Below are 19,071 nucleotides of genomic sequence, written 5' to 3' on the forward strand. Positions count from 1 at the left end.
ATTATCGAAAATGGTGGATGAATTCCGAGCAAAGTTCTTAAATTTTCTGTCGTTCGACTTATATTTTTTGATTTTGTAAAAGATTTTAAAATTCATAAATTTATAAAACTTAACCTTAGAAAACTTTTGAATATTCCATTTAATTTTTAAAAAGGTATCTAACTTAATAAACTTTTAAATACCAACTTCTACAACATTTTTTACTAATTCGAATAAACGTTACAGACTGTACACTGCAGAAGGCCTAAATATAGTTTATATACCGTACCGCATATATTTATATATATTTGTATATGACAAGGAGTTCTTCACTTTCGCGGAAATTAATATTTCTTTTCGAATAGAAGAAATAGATTTAAAAGAAGACATTCCTCTAACGAAAAGTCGCATTTTGGAATGTGATTATTTGACTCTTGCGTAAGATTTAGAGTTTTTTTTTGTATGAACAATCTATAAAATTTCCCATTCATTTTCTTCCTATTTCTAATAGAATAGTTTATATAAATTCTAATTTACGTTCATACTCGTTGACGAATGACTTATTTAAAATCACTCGTTTTCTAAAGTGGTTAAACGTTTGTTCGGAATGAATCTTTGTAACTATCTTCCTTTAAACGGTAATTGTTTTACAGTATTTAAAATCGGTTTGTCCGAATTATAATAATCTTAATTTGAGAATATCATTTTGACATTATTTAAATATTTGGAAGTAAAATGGAATCTCTGTAAATCGAGATTTTAAGTATTGTGGAAGCGTTAAATACATTATTGTTTGGGCAGAGATTGTCGCTAGATATGCAGAGTTAGACGTTTGGTCGATGCCCGACGTCGATGGATGCTACTTTCTGCGTTTTCTTCGTTATCGAATAAGAACGAATTTAAAAAACTTGTGATGGCTTCCGTTAAGAAGTGTTCGAAATCTTTCTTTTTCGTTATAAATTACAGAGTAGCTGAGATCATTTATTTGTAAACAGCTTCATTGTAACACAGTTTGAAGTATCCACAATAAACAACTGTTGTTAAAATTACAAGCAGATTCTGACTTTTTTAAATAAAAAATCAAAATTCTGTACTTCTGTATGTCTATATACAAGTATTATAAGATTTGACTGTAACAAATCAAAACCTATTCCATCTAAATAGTCTACAGGACTTTAATCTCTCCTTCCTCGTCTGTCGTGTCACACTCTTGATTACTAGCGGCGTCTTGCATCAGGCTAACGCTATCGGAACACAGAGACTGATCCCTAATATCTTGATCCGAAGACTTGTTATCTAAAGTAACGTCACTCAAGTCGGGATTTGGATTGTGTTTATTAGGCAAAGTTTGTTCCCTGGAACCACCGGAAGATAGCAATTCTCTTTCTTTCGAGTTCCTCCATTTCATTCTGCGATTCTGAAACCAAATCTTCACCTGCAATTAAATTCACAATTCCAATTACTTTCCAAATATACTTTTTATTCACTAATTCACTAATCCGAAAAATATCGTAAAAACTACGTAATTTAGCTTATTTCTAATTTTACGCAAATACGCGTAGCATTAAATTTATCGGTTCAAAATGGCAATTTCAATACCGACTACATTTACACGAAACGGGCCTTTAAAGCAAGGCGTTGGTATCGAAACTAGACATTTCTACGGATCCACAAAGGGTCGTTACGCGTACTGCTATTTCACCGACCATCCGATTGCCGACAAAAAGTTATCACGGCCCTATATTAACGAGCCAGCATCGAATCCCGTCCGGCGACAAAGTTTTATGAGGCTGTCATCACATTAAATGAGACCTCCACCCCGAGTCAGTCCGATATATCCCCGATACGGTCACAATCTCATCGCCAGCTGCCAAACGTTTTGCTAACAAACAACAATAGAGTTGTGGCAGCTGGTGCATCAAAGTCTCTTCCGCACCTCACCGACCATTGTCGAAACGACAGAGTCCAGCTTCGTCTCCTCGGCTAAACCCACCCAGGAATCCGTAAGCGGACAAAAGATCCGACTCGATTGCGTCATGCATGCAAAACTCCGTTTAACGCCTTTGCAACTTCCCCACAGAATATTGTGAATACAGATGATACCACAGCTGCGACCAATAACGTTTTAGTATCCGCCACGGAGCATGCGCCGTAGCGGCTATCCGGTGGGTTAAGAGGACTGGAAAATCATCCCCCGTTACTACCCCTAGGTACGCTTAGTGGTGTCACGGGACCCCAGGGGGTTGTACGTCTCTCCTTTTGGCTTCATTGCATCATAATGGCTTGTCAATTAAGAGCCTCTTTCCCTCGACATAACTCAATTAATATCTAAATATCAATGGTCGAAAGTTTAGCAAAGAGAACTGTCGCCTTACGTTTTGTATCTGGCGTCAGACAATGGCTCATACAAATACAAGAGAAAGAAAAGAGTTTAATTACGCCGAAGAAAAAATTTTTCTACTGCTCTTTCTATTTATTTCACTCGTTTGGACACGTTTCCGTTTATATTAATTTCGCTTAACGCAGTTCGATGGGGCGCGGAAACTTACTCGTATCAATTTACGCGGACGATGAAGGATATTTACCTGCGAATCTTTCAGTCCTAATTTTTCCGCTAATTTTTTTCTGTCCGGTTTGCTGATATATTTCTGTATTTGAAACCTTTTCTCCAATCCTTGTCTTTGAGCGTCCGAAAAAACGGCCCTTCTCATCATTCCCCTCCTGGGCTTACCTCTGGCCGCCGCAGCCCAGGGAAAAGTTGCCGGAAGAGGAAACGTCACCCCGGAAGTCGAGGTCACGCCAGCGATTCCGTTAACTCCGTTCATTCCCGCCATGGTGGCATATCCCGCTATTCCCGTCACCGTTAGGCCCGAATTAGAACCTGAAACGAAAAGCATTTTTTTCATTGGTAAAAATTCTTATTAACCACATTTTCAGTTTATCCCTGCAAACTGATCCGTTTGTTTCCGAAAATTGCCGTAATTTAGTGTAAAATACCGGTGTGGAATTAAACTAAATTAACGCCAATGGCCATTGATTAATATTGCCGTCCACGAACTTGGATCGATATCCGAGTCGATTACAGATTTATAGTGAAATTTAACAAGCTAAAGACGAAAAAATCCAACACTTTTCCAACATTAAATCAAAATGTCTCGGATTTAGCTGTGGCTTAACTAGCGTCGAGCTAGAGCTAAATCCAAAGGTTTATTTTACTTTGGTCCCTTTTGAAAATAATCTAAATTCATTTATTGAAAAGCTTTAATTTAAGCTGTGTATTTAATACCAATGCACATCTACATTGGTATTAAATTTGTAAAAATTTAACCAAGTTGCAAGGAAAAAATAGAAATTTATATTTTCTCGTCAATAATTACGTAAAATATCTTAAGAAATAGAAAATAATATTTTAAAAAATAACGATAAAAACGACGAAAGTATAATTTTGTATTTACTAAGAAAATCTCTGGAAAACTTTTAGCAAATAAAAATTATTTCATATTTATAATAAAAACGAATTAGATGGCAATTCTCGGGCCAATTTCATACGAATTACAATTCGGAAGAATTCAAATTTCGAGAACGACAAAGAAAAAGAGGGTGGGTTTTTTCTTTAAAGGCTCTTTTGCGGCCAGCGTATTTCATTTAATAATTTTTCGATGAATCTAATAATTTTACTAAGTTGTACAGTACATTATATATTCAGAGGCGAGGGGATATACTTTTTAGGTTAGAAAATTTAGCGGAAATTTTCTGAACCGTGAGATGATTTCCGGAAAAGTTTACAGAAAAATACAAGTGTGGATTGTAGCTATTGGCCAATACGAAAGTTGGCCGCCGTTCCCGACAAAAACTAGGATTTTTTGTGGGACGATCTCTGGCCTTTACGTTAATTTCCTTACCTGGCGGATCCTCGTGGTTCTTAGCGGCAATTAATATTTTAAGCCGTTTTGTGGTAAAGACGGCTTTTCGTCTTTCGCGGTAATTTTATTGGACATTTTTACATTAGGAATTTAATAATTAAAATTTTCAAATTTAATTAATAATCTCGTTCTCACGTAAAAATATAAAGACAATAAACTTTGTCGGATAAAATTAGCTAATAAATAAAAATTAAACGTTTTATTTTGTTTATAGACCAATTTTAGTTAATTTTTTCTTACAAAGAATTTTTTTCCTTTTTAATTAGTTTCGTCGTGTTTTTACTTCTAACGTATAAAATTAAAAAGTTTATATATTATCGTCGCAATTATTTATTAACTCCTCCTTAAGAATGCCATTTTATACGGTAGTTAGTGGCCTTAATAAAGTAATCCCCACTCGAATTTTTTGAAGTGGCAAATAAATCTGTTTTAATTCTCCCTTAAATGTTTTATCGGAAGAAGTTTAAATTCGGAGATTTGCATCGATCCCCGTACTTTCGTATAAAGTCTCCGTTCGAATCTTCTGCTAATTGACGATTGCCTTTTTCTTCTTGCCATTTTCGAATTTAAGATTTCTTTCTTTTCTGAAGATTTTTGTGAGAAAAAATTGGACAATAATTATAAATAAATTTCACTTTTTAGTTGAGAAGTGCGTGAAGAACGTTTGTCTTAAATTCGAATTAATTCCAATTTAAGATACACGTCCGTTCACGCAACGTTCGAAATTTTTTATGGCGATTTTAATATTATTAATAACTTGAAATTGTAAATAAAATTTTAAATGCTTTAAAATTATAACTTATTACGCAAATCGTGTGAAAAAATTTAAAATGGCGTTGGTATTTTATTGCCATTTTCACGCGACTGGGTCCCGATGTTTGACAACCTTTTTTACCTATAAATGTATTTCTTACGTTTCTAATTTTAATCTAATTATATTGTTATCCAAATGACGTCAGAACGACGAAAATGCGTTGTTTTTAATTAATAAAATATTAAATAAATCGATTCAAAGTTATTAATATAAAACTCAATTAAAATTATTTAATGGGGAAAACGTGATTAAATTTTTTTTCTGTAAGTAAAGTTCGACGCTTCGCGCTTAATCATCGCGTTTATTTATTTTTTGAGATTTTGTTTCNTGAACTTTTCCCGTTGGTCAGGTAATATTCCGTGGGATTGTTACCTTAGTTTTCGAATCTTGCTTCAGTTTTTGATACGTAATCTTACGTAAATATGTTTCTAATTTTAATCTAATTATATTGTTATCCAAATGACGTCAGAACGACGAAAATGCGTTGTTTTTTATTAATAAAATATTAAATAAATCGATTCAAAGTTATTAATATAAAACTCAATTAAAATTATTTAATGGGGAAAACGTGATTAAATTTTTTTTCTGTAAGTAAAGTTCGACGCTTCGCGCTTAATCATCGCGTTTATTTATTTTTTGAGATTTTGTTTCTTTTTATTGATCGAGAATTGCTTTTTAAAATCATTAGACAATATCGAATACTGATTAACGCCCAGATTAAATAATATACGACACGCTTCTAAGACTCGAAATTGATTCTGTCTTTGAATATAATAAAACAATAATAAAAATTTATTCTAAGTCTATTAATTAATATTCAATATGTAGGCCCGCTACCAAGAGGTATTCTAACGATTAAAAAGTTAAAGTCCCTGGAGGGCCCTTCTGTGCCTTCTTCTTACTCCATTCTCTGCTTTTATCGCATTGTTTATCTTCCTTTACCCGCTTAAAACGACATAAACCAATATTTTAGACGTAGTAATTAAAACTTTATTACGCAAAATTTTTCCCTTCCTCCGGTCGAACCCCCTCCCCCAGCGTACGTACTGTACGAGCTCCACAGGTATTGCGTCAGCATTAAATCACAATCGATAGGGGACATTATCATTGCAATCTCTTTTTAAAAATTTCATTTATTGCCTATATTTAATAAGTGTAGCTTCGATGAAAGTAAATAAAGGAACTCGAGCAGGAAAGAAAAACAGTTTTGCGATTGGTTGTAAATAGAAAGCTTATAGGATGTTAGACACCGAATTACATTTTGCTTCGACGCTATCGATTATCATAATTGTCATTAAAATGATGCGTTGCTTTAAATTACTGTCTCACTAATAGAAACTTTAAGTCTTAATTTATATACCGTTGTCACGTCATTTGCAAAGACCGAGTGTTTAATTGTTTAAGATTCCAAATCGATTGGATAAAAATTTGAAATTTGGAATCGCGCGTTTTCCGGCTTCGGTTTTACAAAATAGCCAAGAAAAGTGATTTTAAAAGTTTAAAATAATTTATTTTCTTTAAATTATTTGGACGAATCCAAGTCCGGAATTAAACGAAACCGTTGGCAGTAATTGTGTCTCTAGCCAAACGAAATAAAAAACTTTCAAAATTTGCAAATTTATTGAGCAAATTCTCGATTGTATTTCTTAAAATAATTCTTTATTTATTACTAAATTCTTTTCTCGATATTCTACTAAATTTTCCCAAAGACAATTGAGCAGAATTCTGTTAGAAATTCACCGAGAAGATTAAAACTGAATCTGAATATTCACGGAATCTGAAAGCTTATTCCCGCTTATATTAATAAGCGCAAATCTATAAATTAATAGCAGGCTTAATAAGTAAACATAGGTTTCGATTTCATTGAATAATGATGATGCTTCCGAATTTTTATTTTGCAATTCCTTTTGTCGTAAAAATTAAATTTCGACACGCTGTTTTATTATCGAAATTTAACCGAATCATATGGAAATTTCATACAGTTTATTGGAATTTCCATATGATTCTACAAATCGTCCGATAGATTTCCTACGTTATCTTTCCGAACGTCTAATATAAAAAGTATTATCGAGGATATTTATTAATTTCGACCTCGGAACACACTTTAAGCGCTTTAATTTTATTAGGATAACGTACAGTACAGTACTGCATAGCACAGTACAGTACAATACACTAGTACACACTACTTGGCAACAAAACGAAATCCGACCGACGTATGCAGTCATATTGTGCCGACAAAACGAATGCGCCTTCTATTTTTTGTTTAAATAAATTTTTTCTATTTTTAATATTTTGTTACATTTAATTTTTTTTAAATTGCTACGGTTATTACCGAGTCTCATCTTAAAGTTAATATATTTATTTTTGTAATAAATACAGACAGATTAACTGCAATAATTTATAATAATTATTTGTTATATTAACAATAACAGTAGCTTTGGTACCGTACATTTAAAAAAATGATTCTTAATAGCCGGAGGCCTAATGGAAATTCTAAGGGAATTTTTCGCTTTTTAACTAAGAAAAAAAATCGCTTGGAAATTAAATTAATAAAAAAAATTAATCGGCAGAATGATTCGGTACGATTTTTAATTATAATCTACGGTTATAAAAGAAATTTGTGAAAGTTTTATTTATTTTGTAAATTTATCCAGAAATGATAATAATTTACGCTTATAAAAAATATATAAATTATAGATTCCGAATAGTGTCGATAATTTACAAATTCAATTGATAAGCGAAATTTCAGGTGAAATTCTCTTGGCGATTTTTAACGGAGAAAATGTCCATTCTTCTCCAGCTCTGGTCTTTTTTCCAGCAGAGACACCCGAGGAAGATCTAACAAAACAGCTTAAATAAATAAATACGCTAGTTTGGCATTTGTCACTTATAGGCAATTTCCGTCCGTGCGGTGTTTAAACTTGTGTTTATTTACATAAGCCGCACGATGCGCTTTCCGATAATATACTTGCTATAAAGTATTTATCGTCGTCTTTACGCTAGAAACAAAGTCTAATTCGCCCATCGGCGATTTTTTCCGGATGCGGGCCTCGTATACTATCCCTTGAGGAGTTGCTGGCCGTAAGTCTGCCCAGTACCGAAGAACTGGGTAACCGCCGATAGACTAAGTCTTAACACGGTATTTTCTCGTCTTTTCCACGGCCGTGTTTAGTTTCGACCTTGGTCACAATATCGGCTTTAGCTTCCGTCCACCATCCTAATTTGTTAGAAAAAGGATATTTAATTTGAAACGAAGCCACTGGCTTGGCTACATTTCGACTTTTACCCGGACCCGGAGTTCGAAAATATTTGTAAATTAATTCTAAAATATTTGAACTTTTCCCGTTGGTCAGGTAATATTCCGTGGGATTGTTACCTTAGTTTTCGAATCTTGCTTCAGTTTTTGATACGTAATCTTACGTAAATATGCAACGGTTATAAATTATATTTAAATATTATTTTTTTAATAAGTCGAGATATTTACTTCGTGAAAATTACGTTAAATAAATTTAATATTTTCAATTAAAATTACTACCGAATTAAGGTAAGAATTTCCGGTTACGAATCGTTTAGTAAATCTGTGAAAAAACTTTCTGAAAGAAACCTTCGTTTCAGATTTCTTCCGCTGATTATTGGAATAAGTAATTAGTCAATTAGGTATAATTGCGACAAAATTTGGAGGAGAAAGCATTTAGGTTCGATAAGATATCGTCCTATTGAACCTAAACTGAAATCGAACTTAAAATCTTAGGCTTATTTTGATCGGAAGAATATAAAAACCTATTTATATTTTTCAAAATCAAAAGAAAATTGTGTTCTTGAACTTATTATTCGTAACACTGTCTATCTTCGTTAAATGGCCACGTAGAATTGAATTTAAAAAATTATTTCCCATGTTTTCTTGGCTTATTTAATTCCGTGAACTCGTTTGTCTTTCGACGATGACACTTGTATGTTGGACGTATCGATAGCTAAAATAATATAAAATCTTAATCAAATAAATATCTGAAATCTCTAAAACTCGTCAAATAGCATAATAATCGATATCAATTTATAATATAATTTATTTAAACTCGACGAAATTATATTGAATTATTTCGGATATTTTCTGTTTGTATGCACTTCCGTACAAAAGACGGCGACGGAAATCCTTTAATAAATTGTATTGTCGACTTTATTCAAAATAAAATTTACAAAATGTAAATGACTAAACGTCTACGGTATCCGAGATATAATCTTCAAGAACTTTTCCTACGTAATTGTTCGAGAACCTCGAGCTTCGAGAGAATTATTTTTAAAATAATCACAAACCGCTAAAAACCAGGACGAAAAATTCACTTCGAACACGACAAAGCTACACGATTTCGACCAGTGACACTGTCGTTTCGCGCAGAAAAGAGACCAAAACGAAGACACCAAGGATACGTTTCTGTTCCTCGTCTTCTATTCGTTTTCTATAGATTCAATTTAATTGAATCTATTTAAATTATTTAAATTCGATTTAAATTTATTTCGACCGTTTCCTAGGAAATCGAATAAATCTTACCTATTTAAATTATTTAAATTCGATTTAAATTTATTTCGACCGTTTCCTAGGAAATCGAATAAATCTTACTTTAACTATTGATATACATGAAATGACGAGATTGACGAATTTAGAAGAGAACAGATAATGAAATCTTCCTTCCTAAAAAGTTATTGTACAGTACTTTATTATAATATCAATATTTTCTTTCTTCAGCCTACGGGATCTACAGCGTAATTTAATGAATTATAACACGCTTCGTATTATAATAAATTTATTTTGAACTAAAAATTCTAGATCGAAATAAATATTTAAATAAATTAATTTAAATTTTTACTTATTTTTAAATATTTAAAATAATAACCAATTACTTTTAAATATTTTTAAACGTATAGGTTATGTATTGTTTAATTTTATGCTTTTACATTTCGAGTTTCATAGTTTTGACATACAAAAAACTTAGTTTTAAACATAAGAATAATAATAAATTTACAAATGACATTAAATTTCTTATCGACGTATTCAAATTAATTTTAATATTAACTTAATTAGAAAATACTACATGATATAGATCAATGCAAAAATCGATAACAGTTCGAAACCCGTTTAAAACTTATTCGTTTCTTTTAAATTCTTTCAATTACAGTTTTATTCGGAAAATATAATTTAGAAAAATTATCTTAAGTAGTAAGTTATTATTATTATTTTTAATTATAATTATTTTAAGTACGACGAAAAACGTAGAATCTACATGCCACCTGGCTTCGAATTTAAGACGATTTTTCAAGAGTAATGACAATTATAAATTAAATATAGTTAAAAAGAATTTAGGAAAGAATAAAAACGCTAAGGAATGTACTTAAAGTAGAATATAATTAATATTAAAAAATATAAATTAAACAGGAAGTATCCTAAAAGTTTCCATTACGTTTGTAATTTGATGGGTTTGATTGGTTTTGAGTTGGCTAGCGCCGGAGCCACACAGGACTTTACTTACTGCAGCAAAACGTCGAGTGCTCTTTTCGAGATCGGCAAGAATACCGAATTTAAGAAGCATCCCGCGTGTAAAAAGTGTGTAAATTACGAAATAAACCCTGTTGTAAAAGCGGCGGTGCATATAAATAATACGTGATCGATACAACTGTATTATATAAAATGTTTAATTAAACGCCAGTCGGAATTTAGAATATTAGTTAATAAAATTTTTAGTCGAATTGCTTATATTCCAGTTTGAATTCATTAGAAAAAGAGAAAAATCCAGGCCGTCTTTACACTAAGTTTTAAATTTAAGAAATTGAAATTAGACTAAATTATCTTTTATAATGACATTTAGAAAGTCATTTCGTCACTTACTTTTCGATTTTTAAGAAATATAATCTTATATATCATAATCAAAATCTAAATAGCTTTATAAGTTCGAATAATTAGTCCGACTATCGATTAAATATCCCATTTAGAATCTTGTTCAAATGTATAAACGGCAGTCGTTTTCTTAAAAATTAATCCGATTCGCATTAAACGTCGTTTGAGTCGACGGAAGTAAGCACCTAATGAAAATGATCTCCGTCAAAAGTAATTGTCGTCGCACTGCCAAAGTGTCTTTCACAAATAAAAATTTCACTTTTATTCGGTTAAAGTTTAAAATTAAGAAAAAACTAACGTTTCCTTTACGGAAATACCGAATAACTTTATTTACGATCCGGACTAGATTAACCATAAGGCAAAGTACGCCACTAGTAGAGGCACTAAGTTAAGAACGTAAGAACCCGACTTTTTCCTTCGTCTTCAAAATAACTACTTTTCTCTTCTTCGTTCTTTACCAGACTTTAAAATACTAGAAAAATAAGTACCTATTATTGGGGGGTCCACGAAAATCTCTCGATTCGGCCCGACGATATTATGGGTTATTAGTTATATAAATGTTAATCCGTATAATAAACTACGTAAGTTTTAAAGTATATAATGGTTTACTTTATAAACCGATTAACGGGCTTTATAAACCTGTATACAAGCTCTTAGCGTTTAACAACGAGAGATTTTTAGAGAAATTACAGTTTTTAATAATTTTATTAAAAACATTAATTTAATATCGTTTTTATTTAATAAATAAAAAATTCGACCAATTTTTTATTTTAAAACCTAATACTTATATTACGATTTTCGCCTTTAGCTGGCAATTATTCGTTTTTGAATAGGAGCCGACATTTTGTTTATAAATTAACTTATCAACGGGACTATCTGCAATGAAATTTAGTTTTTTAGAAAGAATAATATTAAATGAAATGGTATTTAGAAGAGAGGTTTTGTACAGTTCGCGCAGAAGAAATAATTATATATTTTCAATTAATTGTTGATTTTACACTTTATAAAACGTGACGGCGATCAATTAAGGAAACTGCTATTGTCCGATAAGCAAACGATGGAAATGTAATTTTTTCTATTAATATATATTTTTAATTGTAATCTAAAGTCACCACTTCGATTTAATTAAAAATTTTAAAATACGTTTACGAAACAAAAATTTTAATAATAAAATAGTTTACGTTATGCTCGATTCTGCATCACACATGGTAGTTACCTCTTTTTAAATTAGATTTAAAATAGAAAATTTAAAAGTAGACCCGTCTTAACCATTATAAATAATGCATCTTTATGTTAAGATCTCAAAATGTTTAGAATTAAGGGCAAAAAATATTCTATCCAATGATAGATAATAAGTTATTTCTTATCAATAATTTTCTTTTTGCACTCCGTTGCAGCATTTAGCGAAAAGATTTCACCAAAGAAATTCTGCAGCTCAAAAATATGAAGATATTTGCAATTAATTCTCGCAAATATTTCGCCATCGACAATTGAAAATTCACGAATTCGCCAAGGACAGCCATAAGAAAAAACTTTTTGCGATTTATTCGAGACTTTTGACGAAACACGAGACAGAAGAGAAGAGAAGAATTTCACAAATGAAAGAAAACTTTTCAGTAAATCTAAGACAAAATATTATCGCGATTTCAATATATTATATCTAATTATAGTTCGATTGTTTCGCTTCCCCATGAGGGAAATGATACAAAAAGCATGGTTTGCCCCTTTGCATCTGCTACCAAATAAAATTATTCATTTACTTCAGAAAAATAAGCAGAAACTTTGTCATGTAATTCGTAGCCCGTTCTTTATATTGTATATAAAACATAGTTTATTAAAAATTTGTATTGTATACTTTTATACATGGTAGTATTAAAATGCATATCAAAGAAAAGCTACGATGTGGCGGGAGACGAAACAATAGAACTATAATTAAATATAATAATATTGAAACAGCGATAATATTTTGTCTTAGATTTATCGAAAAGTTTTTTTCATTTGTGAAATTTTCCTCTCTTCTGCAGAATGTCGAGTGTTTCGTCAAAAGTCTGAAATAAATTGCGAAAACTTTCTTTTGTTATTGCGTATCGATGGCGAAATCTTCACGAGAATTAATTGCAAAGATCTTATTTTTGAAATGTAGATTTTCTTTAGTGAAATCTTTTTGCTAAATGCTGTAACGGAATTGACTAAATCTTTAATAGCGGCAAACTAACAATTCTTGTTTGTTATTTACAGAAAAAATTAAATATTTCAAGTTTAACTATAAGAAATTTTTACGTGTATCTATCGATTGATCGTCGAGCTTAAAATTTTTTAATTGAAATTGTCTTAGATATAAAATTTTAACTCCTGCAGCTTTTTGTTACATTTATGCCTAATTTTTGTAAGTCTTTAATTGGAATGCAAAACAATAATTTACAAAGTATTAATATAAAATATAGAATTGTAGAATAATTAAATATCGTTTTTTTAGCTCTTGGCTGCAATTTTTAGATTTTAGAAAGATTCGAAAATTAATTTTTCCAGTTCTTACGATAAAATGTATCCAAGTTAAAAAAATTTAGATTTTGCAAATAGGGCGTAGATTATTATTTTTTTTTTTTAAATGTCGTCATTTGTAACATCATAAAAAGTAATTGTTAAAAATTACAAATTCATTCGACTGGTTATTTTACAGAATTTCTTTAACTTTCATTCAATTTAATTACAAAAATATTTATTCGTATAATTTTAATTTATAAAATAATTAGCACGAATAAACAATCTCTATATGAAGTTTTGTAAATAGCGTATCCCTACGCGGAATGCCGCCGTATCAAATTTACTTATTTCTTCTTTTAGTAGTTAATTCAATTATGAAATATATATTCTCGATATTCGACAATAATTTACATTTTAACTACTGTTAAATAAATTATTTGCCTATTGATTTAATTTCGATACTTCGTCGAGACACAATTCCTCGTTGTGGAATTCCTCTGTACGCTATACTCTTTTGCATTTTATATAATGCTAAATCTAATTTACAATCGAGTATAAATTTAATTATTTTGTAACATTTTAATAAAACTTTAAAGCGTAATCAACAAAGCTGGAATCGGAAGTGGTCTTGGAAGCAATAAGGATTTTCCAAGTATCTGACAATTGTAATTGAAAAAGCATTTCCGATTCGGGCATTGTATCCAATAAAACGAATCTGTCTTTTCGAAAGAGTTTTACGGATTCTTGGCATCAATGGTCGTAATTGTCTCTGCAAAAGACGGAAATAGTGTATAGGAAACAAGAAGCATCCCGAAATGATCAACACGGGGACTCTTGAAAAAGAAGCCAAGGAAAAACATTATCTCGTTAAAGTTAACCAACCATATCATCTCTTTTTTCTTTACAAATCTATTGAAGTGTAGAATCCTGGAAATTGGGATTTTCAAACCGGAGATGAATACCCATTGATTGTTTTTGATGAAGTTAGTTCAGCTCCCCTGCAATCTGGAAGATTATCTGGGAGATACTCTAGTTACGCGGTCGATTTAGCGGATATGATTAAGGCTTCGAAAATTACACCGTTCTGGACGGTTTTCGATTATCAACATTGTGAAAATCGATTTTAACCATCGCAACCGTGGCCAAACCAGCTACTTTCTCGATATTCCCATTAATAATAAATAAAATGTTCGATAAAGTATATAATAAACAGAAAAAAATCAAATTCGTTTTGCTTAAAAGCTGTTTAAATTATTAAATTTTAAGATTATTTTTCGAAAAAAATTAAAATTTCGGCGTTAAAAAATTGCGAATTGTAAAAATCAAATTATACAAGCAACCTATTAGGCTATATTGACTCTAATTAAAACACGGCTATTAATCATAATCGTTGATTAATTACTATAATTCTTTGGAAAAACTAATAATCTAGTGTGGTAAATTAATATGATAGATTATCACACGGTGGAATTTTTTCTTTTCTTCTGTTTTTTCTCTTTCTTCTTCTATTCTGTTGAAAAAACCTGCCGATTTCCGAATAATTTATTGAAGAATGTTAATTTGTCATTAAAAAGTCTTCTACAAATATGATAAACAAACACAAGCTTGTTTTTCTCTGCAGATATTTATTAAATATTTAAGAAAGAGCGGAAAGCGAAATTTTCTTGCTTTGTATTTTTTAAATAATGCCGTTATACGTAGTTACGAATCGATGATTTATTTGAAAATCTCCGCGCTTAGAAAAAGCCACAAGGCGTAAGTTCGTGCTTACATAACTCAGAAACGTGCGTAAGTTGCGAACGTCGTATGCGGTTAACATGCGTTATAGTTTTGGTGATTTACAACTTTGTTACGGAACGGCCCAAGACTAATGCTTCTTTCATAAGCCGAAGGGTAGAAACGATCCTCACATCCATCCGTGTTCAATGGCTTGTGGTCAAAGTGCGATCATATCCCTCGCACGCTCCGACAAACCTCATCGCCAGACCAACACCTGTGCCTTTGTTTACGCCGAGTCCACTTCTAGAAAGCGAGCAAACCTTTGCTAAACGGTCTGAACCGAAACTTCCATTGTGCTTTTTTACTCTCTCGCGCCTCCTACTTTTGACAATGGAGTAGTTTTTTTCTATCCTTGCTTCAAAGTTTCGCTCGTGCGATGCATTCTACCCCCTGTCAACGACTCCCAAACTAGGCAGTAAATTAATGCTAGAATACGTGCTGGAAATGAGCCAATAGAAAGTTTATGATGCTGAAAAGATGGAACGATCCCACAGTTACAAGGGGCATGTGGACATTTGCCCATATTTTTTCTTTTTCTTTTTTCTAGACGGACAAAACGCTTGCAAATGTTTAAGATAATTGCGCTATTTAGAAAAAAAATATCGACTTTTGATGAAGCCAATTTAATAAACCTGGAAAACAGCCGTAAAGATCTTTGTAAAAATTGATTAATTTTTCTGGGATTTAAAATTTTTCGCTAAACTGATATTTATTGTATTTATTTACTTCATTCGAAATTAAATTACTCATTCGCCAATTCTTTCAATTTAAGCAAGAAACAGAATTACTCTCGAAGGAAATTCATTAAAATCTTCATATTTTCGATCGAGATAAAATAATTTTAATGCTACAGGCATTTATTTATTATCGAGAATTTCTTTTCTTTCTTATATTTTATAAAAATAAAAATAAATGTGTAAATTTGACGTATTTAATTGATGAAAACTCAGAAATTTAGTAATATTGTGAATTTAGTGATTGATAATTTTTCTGGATATGTAAATTTTTTCCGTATTATTTCACTTAATCTAAAATAGATTAAAGTATAAAACTACTCAGTCTTAAATTCTTACTTTCGAGCAAAGAATATATTTTTTAAAATATTGAATTTCGAAAGATTATTAAATAAAATTTCGTACTCATAAATTCTTTTCTTCAAGAAAACTTGATGAAAACCTTTGTCGCGGTTTTATATGCACCCTCCGTACATCATTATCGAGTGAAATTTGAATATTTTTGATAGATTGTACTAGAAAATATGTCTACAACTACATAAAATGGCCCCTAATTCGTAATGCAAACCGGAAAGAGGCGATTCTTTGATAAAATGCAAGGAACAAATTTATACAAAAACTTGGAACATTAAGCAATTCTATACGAAAAGTCTAGGGATTTAAAATGTAGCCGACGTATTATAGTTATACACTTATATACATATAAAATATAATGCGCGTGTTATAAAGTTGCCTAAATAATTATATTTAAATAAAAACAGGAAATCTAATCCGTCGGTAGCACTGTTACGCTCTTATTGACGGATTAGATTTTCAAGAGATTAAAGGGGCTGCAACCCTATAAAAAGAAAGAATAATTTCAATAAAAATATTAAAATTGAATTTTTTTATCATTTCTAATTTAAGTGTATCAACGATTTAAATTAGTTTATGTTCTAAAAATGTCTGCTTTAGTCTATTTAAGAACATAGGTGGTTACCGCAATTCTATTTAAGCTTCTTTATACATCACTACTATTAATTATTTAATATAACTTATATAAATATTATACATAATATCTGTTAAGTCTAATTTTGGAATCTTTTTCAGCATATAGGCTATTTAAAATTATATAATTTTACATTAATAAAAAATTAGATACTTTTCATCATGTAACTCTCGCGCTTCTGTACACAATTGTTTGTGAGCGATTTTAATTATTCATTAAAGATAATAATAATTTCTTGCGATTTTTGCCATGAGTTAGAGAATAATTTATTCATTTTTTAATAAAAAAAAACATCTGATCGCGCTGGAAATACTTTTCTTATATCAAAATAAATTAAACGAAAGCAGATAAGACGTGGTAATGGTGGTGTTATTTAAGCAACAAGACTGTATATAAAAAGAGAAAATAGGTTAGAAGATAAATGAAAAAGCAAATAATTGAAAATTGTTACTGGTTGAAAGCATTAATTAAAAGAAATGTTTTTACGGAATAGACGAAGACAGTTTTTTGATAAATTGTGGCCTAAAGGAAAGAAGTTACCGAGATACGCAACTATTGTTACTGGTTACGTCACGCGATCACAAAGGAGGAGCTATAAATCTGGCGACCCGTGCCAATTTTCTGCATTTACCGTAATCAACTGGTGAGAATGGACTTTACTATTCTAAGTAGAAATGATATATTCGCGCAAAGTTTGTTATAAACTTTGACCAAAGCGTAGAAACAAACCATTTTATCTTTGGAGTGAATCATTATCTGCCTCGGCGAATTAATGACCCGGCGAGTACCAAACGCCCGCCAACTTTGTATTTAGAATTCCCACCGAGACAAGTTATCGTTAATCACATTTTAATTAATAGACATCCATTTCTGTTAAGAGACACTTCCATTTTAAATAGTTGAACAGATTGCAGTCTCAGTCGGCAAATACAAATAGATAATAATTAGGATAATTGCTAATAATGTTGCCAAATGTGATCTTTTGAATACAAAGCGCAATTAATAAATAATTCCGCTTTCCCCTTAAAATTGGTCAGGAGAAGCCGGCCGAAGACGGGACAAAAATTTAATAAGTGAAAGCCGGGAGTAATCGATTAACATTACTGACTTGTGTTTATTTTCGTATAAACGTCGACTCTTCCGCCCATCTTCCGTTGCAGGCGACTTTTTATTTTATTTTATTTTTTTCTTATTCACCGGTTGATCTTAATATTTTCAGTACGAAATATCAGAGAAAGGAGGAAAATCACTGAAGAAATATGCAATTTTTTCCGACATCAAATCTGTTTTTGACACACTCAACCGATTATATTTTTACCAATAGTAAAATCGCATATTGACGGATGTTTTACGCGCTCGTGACGATTTTCATATTCTATGTGCTATGGTGGGAGCCAATTACTTATTCCGATTGTAAGGGAATTTCCGGCGGCGTGGAATCGAGTTCAGAAAAGCGGAAAACAATTCCGGGAAGGCGACGAATAGTTCTCTAACTCGGGAGGGATCCGGATAAGATATGTCCGAGAGAGTTTCCCTGCGCGACTCAAACATGCACCGCTTCATACTAATGTTTTTCTAACGGAATGGCGCCCCCGGCCCTCCCCGAAACTGTATCAATATTGCACCCGGTCGACGAAGACCAATCGGTGTGTGAAAGTCAAATTGAATACGGCCGGGCCGTACGTTCCTTTCTTCGCTCCCTCCTATCATCTACTTCTCTTACACGCGCCTCTCCTTCAATCGAAAACAACCATTCGAATGCGGCGCCCGACGATAAATAAGAAAAGACCGAATTTCCGCTTGCACGTAATTAGCGGCAGTGGTTATTTATTATTTTTTGTCCTTTGCGACATATTAATGTGCAAAGGAAAGGCGACGGTCCAACAATTCCAATTGTAAGCAGCGGAAATGTCGGCGGAAAGGAATGCGCGCCAAACGGAGCATCTACCTCGTCCGTTGGCGTAGATTGGACGAATGAGAAAGAGGAGGAGGTCTCGTTTGACGATTACTTCCGTCTGAGGTAACAGATCATGTAATTTGTCGGCAACTGCACGGAAAATGGACTTATGACTTTTCAATAAACGGAACGGTAAAACTGACTACTGGAAATTGACTGTCGTAAAGGGGAGGAAGACGAAGAGGGGCGGAAGGCAACTCATTTTCGGTCATCACAGCAGAAGGTCTTACACGACAGATGATTGAATGTAATTACGCGTAATTCTTTAGCGACTCGGCCCGATCATTACGCAGTCGGCTCGACGTTTAAGGAACTGGCGATAAATGACAAGCAAACTGAAGACAGACGATTCGACCAAATCTACCATTAAGCGTTTAAGGAAACAGTTTGATCTGTTGATAGCCGTTAACATTTCTTTAAGTACCTCCGACTCCAATTTAAATGATTTTACCTCTCTCCCCTTTCGATTACCTCCGCATATATTATCAATCAGCGTTTATTTTTCTCCCAATCGAAATATAAAAAT

General features: G+C 31.9%; 1 protein-coding gene across 1 annotated transcript in view; it reads right to left on the minus strand.

Moving 5' to 3' along the window:
• Positions 1 to 229: 229 nt before the first annotated feature.
• Positions 230 to 19,071, minus strand: part of LOC111624638 (homeobox protein DBX1-like) — a 36,197-nt gene continuing 17,355 nt past the window's right edge. The window contains exons 3-4 of the mRNA XM_023367547.1: positions 2,565 to 2,860; positions 230 to 1,414 (exon numbers count right to left, since the gene is read on the minus strand). Coding sequence (XP_023223315.1) covers positions 1,145 to 1,414; positions 2,565 to 2,860 — 566 coding nt within the window. The 3' untranslated portion in view covers positions 230 to 1,144. The remainder of the gene's footprint in view (positions 1,415 to 2,564; positions 2,861 to 19,071) is intronic.

Source organism: Centruroides sculpturatus, unplaced genomic scaffold (assembly GCF_000671375.1).
Source record: "Centruroides sculpturatus isolate CEXI.00-Female unplaced genomic scaffold, Cexi_2.0 scaffold56, whole genome shotgun sequence".
NCBI lineage: Eukaryota > Metazoa > Arthropoda > Arachnida > Scorpiones > Buthidae > Centruroides > Centruroides sculpturatus.